This window comes from Pyxicephalus adspersus, chromosome 8 (assembly GCF_032062135.1).
Source record: "Pyxicephalus adspersus chromosome 8, UCB_Pads_2.0, whole genome shotgun sequence".
NCBI lineage: Eukaryota > Metazoa > Chordata > Amphibia > Anura > Pyxicephalidae > Pyxicephalus > Pyxicephalus adspersus.
In genome coordinates, this window is record NC_092865.1 from 65,018,950 (window position 1) to 65,041,489 (window position 22,540).

Sequence of the window (22,540 nt, forward strand, 5' to 3'; positions counted from 1 at the left end):
TGGAGAACAGTCCTAGTTGAAATAGATTTTCATTTGATTAATGACATTGAATCAAACATCTGATGTTGACATTGAATCAAACATCTGATGTGTTAAAATTGTCACTTAGTGTATGCTCAGCTTAAGTCATTAATGATCAGAAAACTGTGTGTTCAAGATAACAACCGCTTCTGATGTTTTTAACTGTTTGTTATTCCTTAGGAGTTGTCAAATACTAAAATATGCTTATTAGGTTACACTGTATGCAGATATTAAGCCCTGTATACAAACAGATACGTTAGCCATACACAGTGGAAAAACATCTTATGGCATCCCCCAAAATTCACAGTCATTTAAACATTAACGTGTGTCCATCTGTTGTGGCTATCGTAAATTGTTCATCCGTGTGTGTTGAATGTTGCATCTAATTATAGTCACTATTTTAATATTATAAACCAGTCAATACAGTAAAAGGTGATGGTTGATCAGTTACTATGGGTTACTTCAGTGTTAATAATCCCAGTGCAGTAATTTCAGTTTACTTAATAAAGGACAATAGTTTTCTAATACGAAACTGCCTTTCTTTAAAGTAACGGAGGCTATATAAATTTTATAATGATGAGCTGTAAAATGCCTAGACAGTTTTTGTGCATATTCTCTAATGGACTTTTAAGTAAACGATCTGGTTTTATATGTGGCCATTAATTGGGCAGAGACATAGCCAGCGGCAGCTCCTCTCACTGGTTTTGGTTGGGTTTGATGGTCCGTTTCCTTCACAATTACTTCTGAGAGTTACAAGAGGAAACTGTATACAGGAAAAGGCTGCAGACTTACTTGGCATTATCTACATGTAATTGGATAATATGTTTGTTTTTTTAGAGAATATAGGTTAAATAAGGACAATACTTAACTATTCCCAATGGTTATATTTATGCAGTACTAAAAGACTAATAAACTAATATGAAAATCTAATAATGCAAATCAGGATATATATATATATATATATATATATATATATATATATATATATATGTCATTTTATTTTATTACTTCTATTCACATACAATAAGTGGCCCTTGTGCAGTTCTGACTCCCCCAAATGCCCCCCGTTTCTGTGAACTGACTTGGGGCCCTTACGGAGTGCCCTGTTGGCTAAGAAGGATCCGGGGGCCTCATGCAGTGCCAACCTTTGCACCCTCCTATGTCTGCCCCACTACAGGATATTTTGCTTTGCATTTCTATGTAGGCATTTCTTTATTTTGATTACAGCACATTTTATACAAAGCTTTGACTTTTGGGACTGTTGACACTTGCTGCAGAAAAACAGCAATCATTTTAGTGATTGATAATACATTTCAAGTATAAATCCAAATCTTTATACAAATGTTTTTCGGAAAGAGAAAGAAAGTCTTAAAACTCATGTTTAGTTTTTACTATTTGGAGGTCTCTTTTAGGAGGTTCAATTTTTGCATCCATTTTTACCAAAATAATGATTATCATTACAATGAATGAGTTTGTTTTACATATCAAATATTTTTAAGTGTCTTTTTTCAGTTGCTCTATGCCGTGTGCAGGGACAGTTTTGCTCCCCATAGACCTTAATTAAATCACTAGTACATGTTTGTAAGCATTTGTATGTTTTTTTTTTTTTTTTGCAAGTGTTTTTTAAACTGGAAATTGACCACAGTACTCCTGTTAAGAAAAAAAAACTTTGCATTATCTACAAATGCATTCAGAAACATTTGCAAATGTTTGCACAAGTGTATACAAATGCTTGCAAAAAATGATTTTGCCTGAAACCGCTTCTGGACACCTAACTGGCACTGTGGTGAATGCCAAAGTCTGGAATCACCCTTCAAGGGATTTCTCCTTATTTCTGCTGACCAGGCATTACCAGACTGGAAGAAATGAACGCTCTCATGGAGCCTTGGATGGCTGGAAAAAAAAAACATACCAAAGTTATTATTATTTCCCTCTGTATCCAGAATTTAAAAAAAAGTCTCTGGCTTGGCATACACTTAAATGTATAATGCAATCTGCCATCTCTGATCTCAGGAGTAATGATTTTTGTGGCTATGAGAATATTAATAATAAATTCCTTATTCTGAACCTAGGAATTAACTGCAGTAATGAAAATTCAATTAGTGACGGGACTCCTTTTTTTAATGTAACTGAACAACTACATGGGTTAGGGTGCAGAGATAGAGATCCCATGCCGGTTGTCACAGGCGGATAATCATCAGGGTTTTCTACATAATATCCATTTAACTTAGCGCAGCATTTATTTAGTGAGAAGCTTCAAGGTAAGCCACACAATCTAACATCTGGTTAGATATAGCACGACTGAAAATTAATTTGAACGGTACTTAAAAGTTGATTATCACGTAATTTGGTTGTAAATCTCTCAAAAGTATGGTCTAAAGCCATGCAATTAGTTTGCCGGATTATCACAATCAAGGCAGGTATTAATTAGATTCAGACCACCTTTATTTTCAAGTGGGGTATGGGAAGAAGCTTACCTCCACTTCAACAATTCATTTGCATGCATGAACATGACTATCAATGTACTACAGGAGATATGAACTATCTGAGTGTTTGCAGATAAGACCCATCAGCACTTTTACACATCTGGACAATTGGGTTTTTCTTCCTTGATCTTTTAGTCATAATAGTCTCTTGCTATTGCAAAATTCTGCTAATATGAAAGGGTTCCTGATAGCCGTACAGCTTCTCAAATTGTAATAGGTGAGCTGTTGTTGGACTGGAGCAGCAATCCTCAGTCATTTAGTAGGTTGATCGAGAAAGTGATCGTGTGGAAAATGTCAGGTTACAGATACAGTAATAAATATGCTTAGTGTTCTCCCCAGCTTCTTTTAGCTGGGCCCACCACCCCGCAATTTTCAGCAACCACTCGGCTCTTTTTGGTTGGTTACTGATGAGTTGAGTCCCAGTTCAGGGGCTTCCACCCACCTACAATTTCTGGGTTGAGCACTGATGCTGGTCTTTTTTTTTCAACAAAGATTCAACAGTGCAGCGGCCCAGCTGTCCAAAGCTCCAAACCCTCGTTCTGCCTAAACACTGCTTTATTCAGCTCTGTTACAGTGTTCAGGGGGACATGTAGAAATTGTTTAGGACTGCTTGTGTGCAAGAGCAGCAGTCCAGAGCTTTAATGTCTGCATGTAAGTGTTACAAAGCATATAATAGTGTGTGTGTGTGTGTGTATATATATATATATATATATATATATATATATATATATATTATAAATTCATACATTCCGCAAGTCCATGAAACTTTTACATTTTTTACAACCTTTTATACCCGTTTATGTGTTAGCTGCTTTACTAAGGCATTTATTGTATCAAAAACATATGTAGCGTAGGACAAAGTACAGATAGGACCATGCAAGGTCATTCAAATGATTTAGGAATGATTGGAGCTAGAGAGCCAAATTTGTATTACTTTAACTTTGTTTGTTTTAAATCAAAGCATTTTGGATAGGTTTATGCTATTGTTTCTAAAACATTTAATGTTCTGCATTTAATGCTTAGTATATTGTTGCACAGTCAGCCACCCGCATCGCCAAGCACACAAGAAGCAATACAGGGCATGTTGTCAATGGCAAATCTACCTTCAGATTCCTGTCTACAGACATCATGGAGTACAAACCAATCGAAAAACAATTCCATATCAGCTCATAACTCAAAGAAATCAAGTAGCAACAACAAATGTGCAAGTAAAAGGGCCAGCAAGAAAGCAGCGAAGAACAGTATCACTATGGATGACTATGAAGAGGAGCAGGATAACCTAGGAGCATGTTTTAAAGACTCTGACTATGGTAAGGCTTGCTGGTAATTCTGTGCTTACATGTAACATGGGAAAATTAGACATCGACCATTAAGACAATTTGAGTAAAGTACTCCTAAGTTGTCATGTCTAGGGATGAGAAAGTACACGTCTAACTATGACACACCAAAAGGTTGGTTGATGTTACTGAGGTTGGTTGAAGACACATTTCTCCTAGGGCTTTTTCACACAGACAGTTGTACAGAGGGTGGTTAATGCTTCTCAAACTTATGTGACTTTGGCCATTCATTAGATATTGGGGCAGTGTCCTTAGTATGAAGGATCCACCAAGAAGGCCCAACCACCACTTTTTAAATCTGCCTCTGAAATCTAACTTTTCAGATTTTAATGAGCATTGCAGCTGATTAGTGGCTCATGCCAACCACGCAGGAACATGGTTTGTGAGAAGTATGTCTGTAGGAGCAATAACACCTGCATTTTGACATAAGACAAATTCCCAAAGCTTTATCGAAGCTCTTTATTGAAGCTTTCTTTGATGATGTGATCATGGTGACAGTAATGCTTCAACATGTTGACCCTTTTCTGCCAATCAGTCTGTCCGGGTGTATTTGTATTGCATCATTGCAAGTGTCAAAATGTTGATCATTAGTACAGAAACCTGGGGTAAACTAGAAGTTCATTGTTCCAAACATTGCAGCTGAGAGCTACATTTTGATTGGTTGCTGTGGGTTCCTGCCTGCACACCTATAAAGGGTTTTATTACCGTGATGATTATTTTTTATCTGCAAAATTTTAAATTCTATTCATCCAGCCCTGAGATTTAGGTAGACCTGTCTCACAACACAGTCACACAGATAATAACTTTAATTTCTCTTTTAAGGATTTAAACTGTAAAAATATGGCAGTGACATCTCTTCTCTCTTAGCCTGCTGACTAGACAGTAAAAGAGCAGCAGCAGATTGATGAGGTCATGTCATTCTACCTTCTTCTCCTATGTTCTTTTTCAGCCAACTTTCATGACTTCCCCATGTAATACTCTAAGGGGGTTACAGAGTGGTGATACCAAACTGAATTCAGTTTTTAAAATTACGTTTACATATTCAATTCATTTAATGACTTATTAATGAACACAAAGCTGTGTGTGTTTTATACCTGCCTGGAACCCAGCTTTAAACTTCATGCAGGTAGCCAGGTGTCTGCACTTCCAAGTGGCATTTCACTAATCTAACCATCATTACAGGTCTGCTTTAGATACTCCTTATTGTCAATGATGAACAATCGCAGGGGCACATTTTCAAAATATTGCTCTCCTTATTGTGAAAATTAGAGATAATTTGCAGATATGTAAGTGTTGTGCTTGTGTGTGGTGGCAGAGAAGATTTGCAAATGCGGTACAGCAATATTTTGTAAATCTAATTACTTGCCGCGCTCAGGGAAAGTAATGCATGAAATAGAGACATTACGTTCTAAATGTTTTCACAAACCGGTTCAGTAATTTGATTTGCTGTCTGCAGTTATGATCATATTAAGAGCACTTTTGAAGTGCTGGATGCAAATGTAGCGCCAGCTATTTTAATAAATACTTCGTGATAGATTAAAGTAGGAAAAAGGATTTGTATCCCAGTAAAGCAATGTCACATGACTTTATTCAGTAATGGCAAGCATACTTTTAGACCTATTCCCTTATTCATACAGACTGTCTGGATAATGTAGAAATACTGTTTCCTCTGCAGTAGTTTCAGTTCTGTAGTTAGTATGAGATTAGAAGAAATTGTTAAACCTTTAACCCATATCTACCCATCTGTAGGATGTATTTGTTATAAAGTGTGTATTTAGGAGCACGGTGCATATTCTGTGCTTTCTGGAGGACTATATTCACCTTCTACAGAGATGATCCACCAATTTACACACCAAGGAGAAGAGGCAGAGTTTCCATTCACAACCATTGCTAGCAGGGAATTAATGATGGCAAATTTTCTCATGCTACGGTGGTGAAAATCCAAAGTGTATATGAACAGTTTGCAAGCATGGAAATATCTTATGCTTAAGATATGATATCTATTGGACTAAAGAACAACCCTGCTTGATACTGATTTCTCCTTTTTCATTAAAGTGCAGGCAGGGTTGGATTCACCAAACGGTAAATCCTTTCCAAATACCTGACACTGATGAGTTTGACTTTACTGCCAAGTTGAAGTTGCTTCTAAGGGCATTTATTCATATATTCTTATGAAGAATCCAGTTGAAGATAGATGACGCTCCATTTCCTTTTTCACTGCCATGTAGTAGATTATTTATGAGAATATTTAGACGGTGCTAACAGCAACAAAACTCATAGCTCATATGTAGGAGGAGACATTGATGTTGGCATGGAGGTCATTAGTAAAGATGCGCCTGCCCTACTTCAGTGATATCATTCCTTTTGGAGAATAAGTTGGTTTTCATTCTGCTGATATTGTTTTAGAATGGCTATGAGTACAGTGTGAATACATTTTATAGGAATGAACATTTTACTTTTTTGTGGTATGTAATCATTCTATGTCAAATAGAGAGGTGGAAGTATATTTTACACCTTGTTACTCTGCGTTAAAACAACTTTCACCCAAAATCTTCTTCTAAAAAAAGGCCCCTGCAGATGAAAAATGTTTATACTGTCTTCTCTGGCGGGAATGGTATTGGGTTTGCTCCAGGATAAAGTTCATATCTGACACTACTGATATAATGTTGGATCCATTTGATCCCCCCTCATGGTGTGGTTCTTTTTGTTACTCCCTATGTCACCATAGAACCTGATAGTGATGTAGCAACCTGCAGGAGAAACCAAAGTGTACCTTGGGTAACCAGGAAAGCTATCATAAAAATAATTATAGGGATGTCTTCGCTGTCCTCTGCTTCTTAAAACGCTCACTGCCTGCCATACCGGTCCTTTGATCTCAATGCTTTCTGAGTCACTAATCCTAAACAAGTATATACATCAGGAGTGCTGACATTATATGCTGCCTGCTCATTAAGTTAGTGACTCAGAAATCACTTGCTCTTGCCCTTTCACAGATCATCTTGTCATACAGTCAATTAGCTGAGGTGTGTCTTTGAAAAAGGATAATTTTAGTTACCTGCAAAAGTACAGTTATCAATATCTATTTGACCCCTAAAGTAAATTTAAAAACTAGGTTAGACTTCTTACCTAGCATGTCACCACTGCGGCCTAGTGATGTCATCAATAGTGACATCATCTCCTGTCTACCCCAAGAAGCTATTGAGTAGTAAGAGTGTCGGACTTCTAGTGGCCAGAGGTGGGATTTTTACTAGTCAAGGTGGGGCTTCCAACATCACAGCCATAGAAGCTCTATTTCTTGTATACCATCTAGTATATGTCAGGTGTCCCTGAACTTAGCCCCGATGGGCAGATTTTACTATACAAATATTCTTGGTAGGGATCACTTTAAGTTTTTTGATGGGTTTTGGGTGAAAAGAGATTACTGTACTCTTGTGCTTAAATACAGTTATCCTTTTGATCAGGATTTCAATACAGTGTGACCCTGATTTGGTTTTACTCATGAAAACGCTGAAACATGCATTATGAATTAACAGATACCATTTGCACTTGTGTGTTTTTGTTTTTGTAGTTATCTCATTCATTTCCATGACATTAAATGCATAATTATGTTTTCTTAGAGAACTAGAATACACCTAATAGTTAATCCTTGCTTTCTGAAAATATGTGGCAAGCAAATACATTGTTTGTTCTCTTTCTTTTGTGCTTACTAAGATATTTGGATGTCGTGTTATGCTGCACACCTTAGATGAGCCGGCTTATTTTACAGATATTTATGTGTCAACATATTACAGTCCTGTAGTACTGAAAAGCTCAGAGGAAAAGAAAAGGTCCTGGGGAAGACACTTTTCGTATTCATAACAAAACTACAGGAAATGACTCAATAATAGATAATATAGGGAGGTTGTCTTGAGCTATACTGCGCATATAAATTCAGCATTACTGTGCTGTTTGGTCTTCAGAAATGTTCTTGGTACTGGCATATACTTTCAGCTCCTATATACAGTATATACTCAAGTATAAAGCCAGATTTGTTTGTATGAAATACTGCAAAATATTTGCGTTTTATTGTGTAGAAAAGTGCCTACCCTGAGCATTAAAACATTATTATGTAACATAGTTTCAGCATACAAATCTTAAATAGTACTTGGTTTACTATGTAAAGGAGCTACTTATATTGTTTCTGAATACAGAAAATGTGTAACGGTTCTCATATGTTTTAAAAAATTTAAGATTCTTTATATCCTGTTTGCATTTGCATCCTCTAACCTATCGCTATTACCCATTATAATCCTAAAGAGGTTTACCAGGGGTTTGAATACAGAAAACTTAGTGGTATTACTGAACAGGAAGACCTTGTAAGATCACCTTTATTTAAGTAGTTACAATTTGTTTGGTATGTGGTGGGATGAATCCCAATCATTTTCTAGATTTCACAGGGAGTGGCATGTTGAAAGTCCTGCACCATAATTATCACTTCCACCTAAATATTTCAGCTATTAAATAGTTAAATAAGGGTCTTCTGCTTTGTCCTGGGTGGACCCTAAAGCCTTGCTTTGGGTTTAACTCCCCTTCCTGTATTGAGGGTACTGATTTTATTTTTCTTGAAATTTTTTTCCTATTTAGAACCTCACACAGCAGTCAGTGGCCTTAAGTAATGCAGATCAAAGTGCTCTCTGCTTCAATATACTGTGAATGCAAGGCATGTAGTAATGCCACCTTAGGGGGTTAGGGGCAAGTTCCTGCTGTCACAATATGTTTTCAGTTAAACTGGGCAACATTTTACCTAGAAGTAGGTACTGAGGATGCCAATGATGGAGTGGAAGTTTGCAACCCTTTGCCTGTCGTTGAGTTGGCTAAACGAGTTCAATCACGAGTCTGTTCTGCTCTGTTTAGCACTATTTTTTAAAAGATTCAGTTGACCAATCAAGGGCTTTTACAACTTTTTCCAGGTGTTTGATTGGCTGGAGTAGAGGGCAGGGGTTAGTTCTCCATTAAGAGTACCAGTGGTATTAAAGAGCATATCTGATATCTGTAACACAACCCCAACTTTTATTTTAGATATAAAAAAATGGGGGTTACATTGTGTTTGTGTGCACTAAATTTATGTTATTTAGTACTAATATTATGGATTTCTTAAAAACACCTAAGCAGATATCATGCAGCATAAAAAATACTGACTTCTTTTTATTCTATTTAATAGTCTTTTTTTCTATCACAAAGCAGATTTTAAGTGAAAACAAATTGGTAAAAAACACACTGATTTTTTTTTAAAGCCTGACTTTCATCTATCCTCTGGTGACCTTCTTTTTAATTTGCTCCTGAATTATAGGAAGCTTTTCTGTACATAATATTTTTAGCTCTTTTATATAAATAAGGTTTTCTGACCCCTTAAGCTGTCTCAGCTGAGGTGTGCAAAATGGCATGACGTATATAAAAAGGGAACTTTACCATAGTCCCATAGCTGATTTAGCATTGTAATTAATATCATCCACCAATAACACTGGAGATAGTTACTTGTTACCACGCTTATTATAAGTCATTGCAAAATGCGGAGAGACCTATAGACGCCAGGCAGATGAAACGTGAGTTAGACGCTTTAGGATACTGTACTTTGCACATTGATCTACAAGTAGCCCATACTCGTAGCGGAGATTGTGCTATACACTCCAATAACACTGATCTCTGTTTGTATAGTTTACCCATCTCTCGAGTCAGATGAAGATAACCCTGTGTTCAAATCTCGATCAAGGAAGAGAAAATGTTCTGATGATGCTCCATATAGCCCCACAGGTGAGCATGCATCTCATATAATCCTCCTGCAATATAGACCCCCAATTCCTCTGTTATGCTATCTGATACAGCAGTATTTTTTCAGTTTCTTTTGAACAAACTTTAAGCACTTAAGCACCCTGCTTTAAGTAGTCAAATCAAGGTGGTAAGTCACAACACTAATGTAAGAGCAATAATATTCGGCCATATATTTCAGTGTTTTTTTTTTTTGTTTTGTTTTTGCCAGCCATAGGAAGGTCTCATGTCATCAAACCATCACATTATGTCATTGGTAAAGCTGACTGCATTTTTTTGTTCTACTAACAATTTGATCACAACTGAAAAAATGCTGCTGAGTGGTGAAATGTATTCAGATGTTAGGTCATGTTTTAAAAATTGCATGTGTTGGATACATAATGGGATTTCTGCTGGTGCCATATTGTGTGATGATAAAAGGGTCAATAAGCCAGCCTGTAGGTCTTTCTCTCTTATTATGGTTAGAAACACACATAGACTTATCTATAGTGTATGTGTATCTTTTAACTATACTTTTTGGTTGTTGTTTTTGAACTTTCGGGTATTGTTTGTCATATGCCTCATTGGGTTTTATCAATATTTTTTAATTAAAAAAAATACACAGGTAAACGGAGAACATATAAAGTGCATGCAGATAAAACCCTTATCTGGGAATTAAACAGAAAACCCCAGAGTTTTAAAGAAAAATTAATTCTAAAAGTGTATCTAAAGGCATTTTTTTAAAATTAGTGGTGGAGAGTTGTTAGATTTTTGTTACTGTATGTGTGTCTCTAAAAAGAGACCCTGTAACCATTTGACCAAGATTGAAGAGTTATCACCAAAAGAGGTAATCTTACAACAGAACACTTTTATGAATACAACTGTTTTTTTTCACTTTTGAGTGTCTACCTAACAGGAAGTGAAGGAACATCCCAAATGGGACAGCCAAAGCAAAAAACCTAACCGATATTTTACCCTTCCCTATTCCAAAATAATGAAAAGGTTTTGCCTTTAGCTTGAATTTTATTCTTTTTTGAAACCAAGCAAGACATATTATTAATACAATAATGTAAAGAAGCATTAATATAATAGAAATACAAAAATAGACACATTTTCCAAGCATAAGACTTAAGCTGCATACACACCTGCAATTTTTCTCGTTGGAAAGGATCTTTCACGATCCTTTCCAACGAGAAAAGACTGCACGATGCATGAACGATGCTGTACATACAGCACCGTTCATGCTCTATGGAGAGGGGAGGGGGAGAGCGACGGAGCGGCACCCTGCTGCGCGCTCTCCCCTTCCCTTTCATTAGGATCGGTCGTCGTCCATCGTCCATGGATCCGCCAGGACGGTCGTCGGACGATGGACGACGACCGACTACACACGGCAGATTTTCGCCCGATAATTGGCCGATACCGATTATCGGGCGAGAAAAATTTGCCGTGTGTATGCAGCTTTAGTTTAAAACTTGCTAAACAATAAAAGCAGAGGTCATACTGACAAACATTTACAGTAAATCCACGTATCTCTGAGGGTATCTCTTCACATTTCAATATTTCAGTAGGACTAGTGCTACGTACACACATCAGATAATTCTCGTCTGATTCTCGCCTCGGGGCTGGTATCGGAAGAGAATCTGACGTGTGTAGAGCGGCTGTCCGACGTCAATCATGGTTCCATCCTTGCAGATTCACAGAAGACAAACGACCGGAATATAAGTGAAGGGTAGAGAGAACACAGTAGGGTGACGCTCCGTGGTTCTCCCCTGTCAATTGGGCAGAATGGCGCTGTATGTATGTCTCCTTTCAGGTTTTTGTTGTTGGAAAGGATCGTGAAAAATCCTTTCCAATGCCATAGCCTAACTACCGATTGACATAAAGCAGTGCCTTGGACGAATGATCTTTTGTTACAAACATCATCCAATAACCAGTGATGATTTTCTCTACCATAAACATGTAATTGAAAAATGCACATGCCATGGGGTGCCATCTAATATTAAAACAATTCTAGATACATAAATTCTAGTTTGTAAAGACAGAAGTATTTATATGCATCAATATTGTGTATCCCGAAAGTCCAGGGAACAATTCCAATTAAAGGAATTAAATTTCAATCCATTTTTTATGGTTGTCTTTCAAAACCTTTTGCATTTGTAATCTTTCTAAGTTAATTGAACATTTGGTTCAAAATTGCCTGTTTAATCAGACTGCTTTTTAATGTCTGTATATAAAATGTTGTTTGAGTGTAAGCTTACAAGGTTTATTCAAAAGGTTGAAAAGGGAGATCCAGATTCATATAGGGTAGCTATAGACCTCACATGGCTGAACGTTATATTTATCTTTTATTTTTATAATGAAACATATTAGCTTTTTTGTAATGATGTTTGCTGTTGCAATAACTTTTTAAATAAGTAAGACTGCAACACCCAACCCCTAATTGGCACCCACTGCTTTCTTTGTCCCATCACCCATTGGTTATGTTCAGAATAATTTGGATGTTTTCCTAAAAATCTAAAAATAAAGATGTAATAGAAGCCTTCTTATTAGGTTCCATGATCATCTACATAGGTGTTAACAAGAGTGACGGTTTCACAGTTTCCAAAAATCTTCTAAATATACAAACCTTGTAGTATTGTTAATATTATTTACTTTTATATGTGTATATATTTTCAAATCTGTACCAAACTTATTTATTCCAATTCTTACCAGGGTAGGCAAGCTTCTGAAATGCACCTGATTTTGATACTCATTCATAGAAACAATAAAAATAAGAGATTAAACAAAAGGCATTTAAATGTTACTGATGCTGCGAAATTTTGTTAATTAATGATTATTTAAGGCAGGGTTCCTTAACTCCAGCTCTTGTGGGCCACGTACAGGCCAGATTTTGTTAAAACAGCCTTTTTGAGTCTTTATGGAACATTTCTTCTTTGGTTTAATCCTATTAGAGAAATAATAAAATATGTGTTCAGGTCCTGGCCTCTAAAGAATGGATTTAGGGACCCCTGTCCTAGGGATTGTTTACTAATATACTCATGTTGGTTCCAAATTAAATGTTTGTTATCTAGCAAGAGTCGGCCCATCCATACCCCGACAAGACAGGCCTATCCGTGAAGGTACGCGAGTTGCCTCTATTGAAACTGGACTTGCGGCTGCTGCAGCCAAGTTGTCCCAGCAGGTGAGACATTGAAAAAGTCTCTCATTCCCATTCTACCCTTGTAACATCTTTTAGAAATCTTTATAAAAGACAGTAGAGAACAATTTACTTATTTCTAAATTCTTATACATACACTGTACATAACACTTTAAGAAACCATATATAGCCCAGGAGACAGAGGGTGGGTGGAGAGGCCAATTTTTGTTGTCCACCCACCACCTGCATATCCACCCAAAACCCTGAATCTACCTGGATATACCTATTGGGGCTACACATATCGCGGTCATTAGCTCCTTGGTAATTTCTAAATGATGAGTCGGCCTTCTACAGAGTTAAGTATTTAAATAGGGAGCAAAGAGAAAATAAGAGAAATCAGGAGTGGAGAAGGAGGGAAGGGATAGGTGAGGACCAAAAGAAAAGGAAAGTACCCCAATATATATGTTATAATAGCTCTATGTTTAGTTACACAAATACATGCATAAAGTAAAATAAAATTACTTTTTGGGGCTTCATTCCTTTCATCCCAAACTAAAATGATAGTATTTGTTAGTTTCAGATAATTATTTCACTGTTCTCTGTATTTTCTTTTACTTATCTTCCTTCATATTTTCTTTGTTGGCTATTTTTTTCAGATATGTTTATTAAATTTTAATTACACATTATCCATTTGTTTAGTTTCTAAAAGCCGCTCTAATTAATTTCTAAATATTTTATTACAAAATACCATACTTTAAAATTATTAAAGATAATTAAATTAAACCATGTAATATCAAAAATGGGTATGAGTAAATCGTTTTAGGCTTTAAAGGAGTTCATTAAACGCTTTTAAATTACATGCTAACAGAAAAACATTTTATTGTAGTTTAAGTTAAAACCACTTTTTCATAATTATTTTAAAATAATACAATTATTAAATTACTATGCTTGAACCCTAGAATCAAATTTTTCTTTTTAAAATATTATCATTTTTATCATAAAAGACACTGTAATACACAATATATTATTATGTAAGCTATTTATTGCAGTTATTTAACATCCATGCAACTAACCATCTAGCTAAAATAAATGTGGATCTTATAAATGTTCTAAAACTACATATATTTTGAGTATATATTATATAATATAAATGTTTGATACAGGACACTAGATTTGCATTTATTCTAAGGTTTCTAAAGAGACAAGCCAATTGTATCCTAACTGCCAGACTAAATCTCCATATGTACAGTGCAAGTAGGCCATTCATCACTTTCTAAACCAATTCACACATATGCTACCAATTGTAGTATAAACGTATACCCATTTTCTATTATAGTAGCACACAACATAATAATGTCAGCTATTTGAATGGTTGAATCGAAATTGCTGTGCCCTTTTTATGTACATTATATAGATTGTCCTATGAGCACTAAATTACATATATAGTACAAAGAATAGATAATTGTTATACTGATTGTGCTCAAATGTTAATATCAGAGCTTTAACCTTTCATCCTTGATTGGCAGGAAAAAAAAAGAAATTGAAAAAGTAAAGTATCTGAGAAATGACAAGCTATTGGGGAGAAACATAGGGCTAGGTGATGTGGGGGGTGAACAATGAAAAATGGAAGTCAGTATTGGTCCTTCCTGCACCAAGCTTTGTCACGATCAGTTGTTTATTATTACAGTAATACAGGTCTTGTGGTATGGCCAAATGTGTATTTCTTTTAAGGAGGCAGTGACGGGCCTTCCTACTATCTCTATCATTACCTTAAAGCCCTGAATGGCTTATCTTTGTCTGATGCTGATGCTGACAGACGCTTGGAGATAAAATTAGGTTTCATACAACTATAGTTGTAGCTTTACTGTAGTCGGGTGTTTCTCAGTGACAGCAGATTGACTGGGAAGAATGGATGAAAGCTTTTAAAATATTAAGTTTCAAACCATTACTAACACCTTAAATTACCATATAATGACATAATATAATACAGGGGTGCCCACACTTTTTTGTTTTGCGAGCTACTTTCAAAATGACCAAATGATATATCAACAATAAAAAGTTGGACTTAATAACTCCTGTGCGCTGTAGAGTTTATTTTAAAAAGGCAGGGTTCCGCAAACTACTTGCGTTGCCTTTGCGATCTACAGGTAGATCGCGATCGATCTGTTGGGCACCCCTGATATAAGGGCTCAGTCCCTAAAGGAGACATATGGAATCAGTTCACACTACATTTATGCCTTGACCAGCATTCTTGCAAAATTGTGCTGCAGACATGTATTAGCACAGTATCACTAGCAGTACGTCTGCAGTCACCTACTGGTGCTCCATGAGGGTAACACCCATTTAGGGACTAATTCAGGTTGGAGAAATTTTTTGTTAGTGGCATTCAAAAAAAAAAAAAAAAAGATTGGCAGTGGCATTTAAGCAGACGTACACAGATAGGTGCAGCTATACAGAGAGACATGGGGGAGGTTCTGGAAAAGAAGAATACTTTGCAGGAAGACATGTTGCCAAAAGTAGAAGGGCAGAGGAAATAAGAAAGGGGACATGGTGATTGAGGAGGAGGGGCAGAAGCAATTCAGGGGGATGGTGGCAGATAAAGTGGGCACACGATGGAGCAGGAGATGGTGTCAGAGGAAGAAGGACAGAAATATTGTAAGAGAACATGGTGTCACGCAAACAAGGGTAGAAGAAAAACAGAATGTTACGTGGTGGCAGAAGAAGAGGGACAGAGTCAATGGAGAGGAACATAGGGCCTGATTTATTAAATCTCTACAAGGCCGGAGAGAATACACTTTCAACAGTGAAGCTGGGTGATCCACCGAACATAGAACAGATCTGGTCCAGAACACAAATTTGCTAGAAAACTCAAATGACTTTGAAGAAATCCATCACAGGTTTGCTGGTTCACCCAGCTTCACTGATGAAAGTTTATCCTCTCCAGCGTTGGAGACCTTTAATAAATCAGGCCCATAATGTCAGAGGATGCAGGGCAGGAACAATGCATGGGGACATGGTGACAGAGAGAGAGGATCAGAAATTCACAGGGATATCCTCATGTAAAAAAGGCTTCACTGCACATGTCCAAAAGCACTAGTTAGTACAATGGAACATTTTACAAAAACGCCAGTCAGTGTCTGCTAACAGCAACAGTTACTGCCTAAACTGCCCAAATAGGTTTAGATTTTAATACAAAATAACTAATGTAAAAAATACACATAAAAGGTTCTTGATATAAAGCAATATTGACAACCTGAAATATCTCCAACTCTAAAATAAAGAATGAACTCTTCCCATCCACCTTTTTAATCAGTTCTGATGAAATGTTTTTATTTTATATATCCTTACTTCTGAAATGGAAAGACAGGCTATCTAAACTCGCCTTTTGTAAATCTTTCTTTTTTTATGCACTCCTCACTTGCTAGATCTATCCAGGAATCAGTCTATATTTCTAAGCAGCTTCATGATAACAATTTGCTTCCTTGAAGGAGGAACAAAAGGTCAAGAAGAAAAAGAACACAAAAAAGAAGCTTTCACCCACCAATACAAATAAACTATGTCAGGAAAGCAGTTCTCCTGAAGCCACAAAGCTGGAATCCTTGGGGTCTGGCCTAACGGACCACGAGTACACGGCTGGTGTCAGTACGTTTGGTGTAGCCCAAGTAAACCGAGGGTCTCAACCTATGGCCCCCGGGGTGTTCCTTACACAAAGAAGACCGTCTGTGTCTTCCCAAAATAACTCAGCTGCCAAAGGTAAATGTGTGTTTGAACTGTATACTGACTTGTGTGATCAGTGAATCGATTTATGAAAAGTGGAGCTGTTGCCCATAGCATAGGCTGATATTCCCTGTTTTTCTAACACAGGTTTGAAAATAAAAGTGAAGCCGAAAAAGTTTCTTTGGGTAGCAAACTAACTTTTACTCCAGTTTTCATAAATCAGTCGGGGTTTATGTTGCTTCTGGGAATTTAGGATTTAAGAAACCATTAAGAACATAGGCTGAAATCATTCAAATTTTCAGTAATATACCTCAGTGGTCATTGATATCTAGAAAGTGGAAAGTGTTTGGTTATAGCTGCACATATAGTAACATAGACAAAAGTGATAGTAGGGAGGCGTGTTGATAGTGTAACTCTTGTTTAGTAGGTGTAAACCCCAAGAGACCATTTACACCATAGTGACCCATTACTGTATATTTAGCTTGCATTGCCTTAGGCAGCTTCATTCTCTTTTATTGCATCTCAGCACACTGATCCCTGGTGGGGAAAAATGGCACTGCCGTACACAAACAACTGTGCTGCTGCAGTGCAATGATCTGAATCAACCTAGTAGTTTTGTATTTGATTTCATTAAATAAAATACTTGTTTTGTCCCTTTTTCATTATACATCTCAATGCTGTAGACTGGAGCTTCTTGATGCCTGTTTCTGTCTGCAAGCACTTGCTCCAGCAATACTTTAATGGGGATGAACTTTGCCTTCATAATGTGTGCTTACAGCTACTTGTAGTCTCCATGAGCAGCCCATATTATAGGGTAATCACAAACGGCACATGTGTAAAAGCATTGTCACGGTATAACAGGAAGGGGACAGGAAACAAGAACCTTCATGGCAGGCTACCCAGATATTATTTTGATGATAGCAACAGATTTATGATTAACAATTGCTTTTTACTTAATGGGTAACATACTTTGAAAATTATTTCCTAAAAATGTTATACCCCCACAGAAGCTGGCAGAGTAATTGGTGGAAAATCTGTCTACTTGTCACTAAGGCTGCATACACACGTTCAATAATTGTCATTGGAAAGGATCTTTTACAAAACTTTCCAACGACAAAAGGATGCATGAACGCGCGCTGTACATACAGCACTATTCTTTTCTATAATAAGAGGAGGCGGAAGGACGACAGAGCAGCACCCCTCTGCTCTCTCTCCCCCTTCGCTTATATTACAATTGTTTGTCATTCGTGGATCCGTCAGGATCGATTCATGATTGACGTCGGACGAGCGCTGTACACAAGTCAGATTCCCATCCAATACTAGCCCTGAGACGATTATCAGACGAGAATCATCTGATGTGTGTACGTAGCCTTAGATGTGATTACACCTGAAATTTCTAGTGCAGTACAATGTTCCAACTAACCAAGTATCTTAATTTTATTATGTTCACATACAAATAAAAATAGTGACCATTAATCTGTTTATGATGTCTGTTACCAGACAAGTTAAAAAAGAAATTAAAATTCAATTTGTTCCTTATTTAACCCAATAATAAATCTGTAAGAATCGTTATCATTATTATTTTTCAACATTTTTATTTTTTTTATTTTTCAACATTTAATATTTACATTTGTCCTTTTTTTTGCTTTGTTTATTAGTTTTTTTAGTGTTGCACAAAACATAAACACAGCTTTGTAAATTTAGTTTATAGCAATATAGTTAGAAATATTTTATGTAAGTTTTTATTTACAATAACACACATTGGAAAAAACGTTATATGTATGTACATCATATTTTTTCAAGTCAATATAAGCACCAGCTGAAGAGAAGGTATACTGTATTTACTCAAAATGAAGCCGACTACCCCCTTCCTACAAAGTTAGACTTCTAAAAACAGTGGGTGTAACCATGGTTGGGAGTTACATGCCCTCCTACATTGGGATTGCTTGAGATGTTTCCAACTATATGCCTTGTTACGTTTCTGGTCAGTATCATTTACCCTCCATTAACATGCCCCTAAACTAGTAATCAGTCAGCATACGCATATCAACACAAGGAATTGGCATGTCTTCCATTCCTATCCTTGCACTACCCTGCATATCAGAAAGCTGGAAGGATTTTGTATGGTAGTGTTAAAGCACTAGTCACTTCCATTCTGCTTTACATATGGGAAAAGAAGTTCCCTGAGTATAAGTCTGTATTATGGTAAAGATTACGCAAGTTGCAGTACTTTGTGGTTGTTGTTGTTGATAACAATGTTGTGAGTTATTAATATAAAATTTACTTTAAATCTATTTTAATACAACCTTCACATACTTTATGCTGGATATTTATAATAATGTATTGGCAGCAAATAAATAGAGATGTAGACTAGTTACTATTCTTTACCTGTTGTGCTAAAGGGGATAGGTGCACAGGAAGTGCGTTGTTTTTGAATGGCTGGACAACTGACTGATAAAGTAACAAACTATATTCAAAATCAAAGTTTTATTAATTATTATAGTTTTTATTTTTCTCTCGTATTTTTATTGCGCAAACATATTATTCAGTGGTGTACAGAGTCAATAGTCATGTCACTAAATTATTATTAAACTATTATTAGTAAACAGGATTTATATAGCGCCAACATATTACGCAGCGCTGTACACTAAATGACCTTAATATAGGGACATAAGACATTAACATACATCCATATTATTATTTAAGATAGTTTTTACTTGTCCTGCATATCTAAATTACAATACATTTCCTTTACATTTGGTCCTTATATGTGTAGTCATTCAGGGTCACGAGGTATGATTAGAACAATCCCCATTCCAGCTAGCATTGCTTGTGTACATGTTTGCCAGTTTTGGTCAACCACACTGTACCACATCTCAATCTACAGATATACTTAAGATTAGATACAATTTTCAGGATCAGTTTTCATCTTGTATCTATAGCCAACTTTACAGTACTGTTTTGTATCTTGTATCAGTTCTTTGATTAGAGTGCACAGTTATTAAGCCCACCCATAACCCCCATACCTAAACTATCACCCTCTAAATAAAACAGTTCTCACATTTTGGGGTCCATAAGGGAACATGTGAATGTTGGTGTTTGCAATGCTTCTTTGAAATAGCTTGTGTTAGATCATCTATTGATCCAAGTGTGTTTTGCCTTCTGTGTTCTATTATAGAACCCTTTCAGAATGAGTCATGTGACACAAGCGGGCAGGACCTGTGTCTTAAGTACAAAAGGACGGCTGGAAACGAGCACAAAAGTGACAAAGGTAGCACAACAAGTAAACCAGACCTTTGGTTCTTTTCTACTAACAATTTTTTTTTATTTTTACATGTTTGTGCAAGATTCAGTCACAGAGGTTTGAATTACAATTGTTTTATGTTAACGTGTACCTTAGCATATAGCACATCTATTTACTTTATATACTTGAATATAAACTGATCCAAATATGAACTAGTGGCTAAAATACCTACTTTTACCTGAATTAAAAACATGAAACTACATTGACTCAAGTATAAACCTTCTTTCAATATAATCAATATTCAATACAGTAATCAACAGAACATTCAAAACAGTAATCAACAGAAATGCCAAAATGTTAATGTGAATAAATACAACCATGGTGTGATTTATTTAAAAGGGAAAATAACACATAAGTTTAGTTTGTATTCCTTTTACCCAGTTAAAGGGTAATGTTTTGTACTTTTTGATTGTGATGGGCCACTTTAAGTGATCTTTTATACGGTATTGTTGGCCACCAGTAGATGTCACTGTGGCCGCATGTAAAGTGTGTAACACACACTGGCCCGATTTAATAAATCTCTCCAAGATTGGGTAGAATACACTTTCATCAGTGAAGCTGGGGAGATCAAGAAAACCTGAAATGGATCTGGTACAGGATTGAAAACATTTGCTAAAAAATAGCTAATGACTTTTAAGAAATCCATTCCAGGTTTGTTGGATCACCCAGCTTCACTGACGAAAATGTATACTCTCCACCCTTCAAGTGCTTTAATACATCAGGCCCAAGAGTTTGTAATGCATTTTATGTGAGAACTGACTTACACTATAGTAGAGGCCAAATTTTTCTAATGATGTTTTCAGAACAAAAAATCTTGGTTTATATTAGAGTATATATGATATTTTCATTCATGGATACTTAATATTTCTGCAATGTTCATATAAAACAATTTTTTTTGTTGGAATTACAAAAAATTGTGTTATCCTTATGTTGGTTTACCAGATTAGCAGATCTGTGATTGGATGGAACACCTAATGCTGTATATAGTTCAGTGTTCTCCCCAGCCCCTTTTAGACGGGCGCACCACCCGGCACTTTTCAGTAACCACCCGGCTGTTTTTAGATGGTTACTGAAGAGTTAGGTCACAATACGGGGGCTGCCACCCACCTAGTATTTCTTCCCACCCAGCTTAAAAAAATTTCTGGGTTGAACACTGTAGTTGAATGAAATGTATTTGTTAAATTAAAGAATATTTGGTTCTCTTGAACCCAATTGCCTAGCAGTTAACTGAAAATAGTGGATTATGTATTTGATTAAATTTGGATGGGAAATCAAACAAAAATTCTGATTCAATGATCTGATTCCTACAGCTATTTCTATTGCTGGTAATGCCCTGGCAGTTGCCTGACCTCTTGCTGATGACATATGCTGTATCCCTGCTGAAAAGTTCATAACTGTATGAAGCAGAGCTCCATATTTAACCTTTTTCTAGTTTATATAAACTCCAAGTTTGACAGAGCTCCATTATATGACCTCTCCTACTGGATAGCAATGCACAATAAATGTATAAATTACAAAAAAAAACTTACAGCAATTAAAAGTGAAATGCCATTGAGCAGACACTGATACAGTCCCTCGAACGTCACTCTTGTTGAATTTGAAGCTGTTTCTAGAAAACTTTGTTATTTTACCTGTCAGCTTTAAATATTTTCATGAAAGTACCTTGCAGCACTGACACATGTAATGAAATGAGACATCATGGCAGCAAATGACAACAATTCCATATGACATAATACAGTAATATAGGAAGACATCGTTTGATTTACACTCAGCCTCTAACATTCCACCATGGAACACTGCCTGATAAAATAAGCAGCTAATTGTTAGTTACACTTCAGTTAGCAGCACAGATCTCAGCCAAGGCACGCGTCTGCTACACGTAGGTCAAATAAACACCACCTGAATATGTAAAAATTCTGACTAGTCAGAGCCCTGTACAGTAGACAATATACACAGGAATACTCAGCATCACATTGCAACCCATTTGACTAGTATAAGGGAGATATTGTAAAATAAGTAACTTAAGTCCAGATTTTATTCCTATACTGTATATGTAATGATGTAATTTGTAGTTATGCATTACAGCTGTAAGGAAAAATTCCATCCAAAAGCCCATTTCCAGGCATTTTTTTTTTTCTTTTTACAAAATGAAGACCAGATAGAATCTCAATTGGTGTCCTATTCTAAATTTCTAACTGGCTACCGAGGTGTCAAGGTCATCACCAGATACCAATATTTGTGTACTTCCAAACAAAAACTACATTTCTGAAGGGGAGCGATGAGGTTGGATTGAGAATAATATTATATCTACCTTTAGATTACAATTGTTAAAAAGGAACCACTTGCAAGCAGTGTCCTGCAATGTGAAGTATGTGTTGTGGTGTTCTGCTTTACTGCACAGTGTGTTAGGGTGCTGTTCACAATACATTGACCACAAAACACTTTGGGCCTGATTTATTAAAACTATCCAAGGCAGAAGTGGATACACTTTCATCAGTGAAGCTGGGTGATCCAGCAAACCTGGAATGGATCTGGTCCAGGATTCAAAACATTTATAGCAAACAGTAAATTACTTTGAAGAAATCCATTCCAGGTTTGCTGGATCACCCAGCTTCACTGGTGAAAGTGTACCCTGTCCAGCCTAAGAGAGCTTTAATAAATCAGACAGGTACCATACTATGCATTGCAAAAACACATTAGTGTGTCCAAAGATATTACTGTTTTCAAGTTGCTTCATCAGTGTAGGAAATACCCC

At 36.4% G+C, this 22,540-nt stretch overlaps 1 protein-coding gene across 1 annotated transcript in view; it reads left to right on the forward strand.

The window, feature by feature from the left end:
- PHF2 (PHD finger protein 2) overlaps positions 1–22,540 on the forward strand; it is a 187,461-nt gene that overhangs the window by 157,936 nt on the left and 6,985 nt on the right. Inside the window, 5 exon segments of the mRNA XM_072420977.1 lie at positions 3,546–3,817; positions 9,539–9,634; positions 12,700–12,809; positions 16,253–16,517; positions 19,660–19,752. Coding sequence (XP_072277078.1) covers positions 3,546–3,817; positions 9,539–9,634; positions 12,700–12,809; positions 16,253–16,517; positions 19,660–19,752 — 836 coding nt within the window.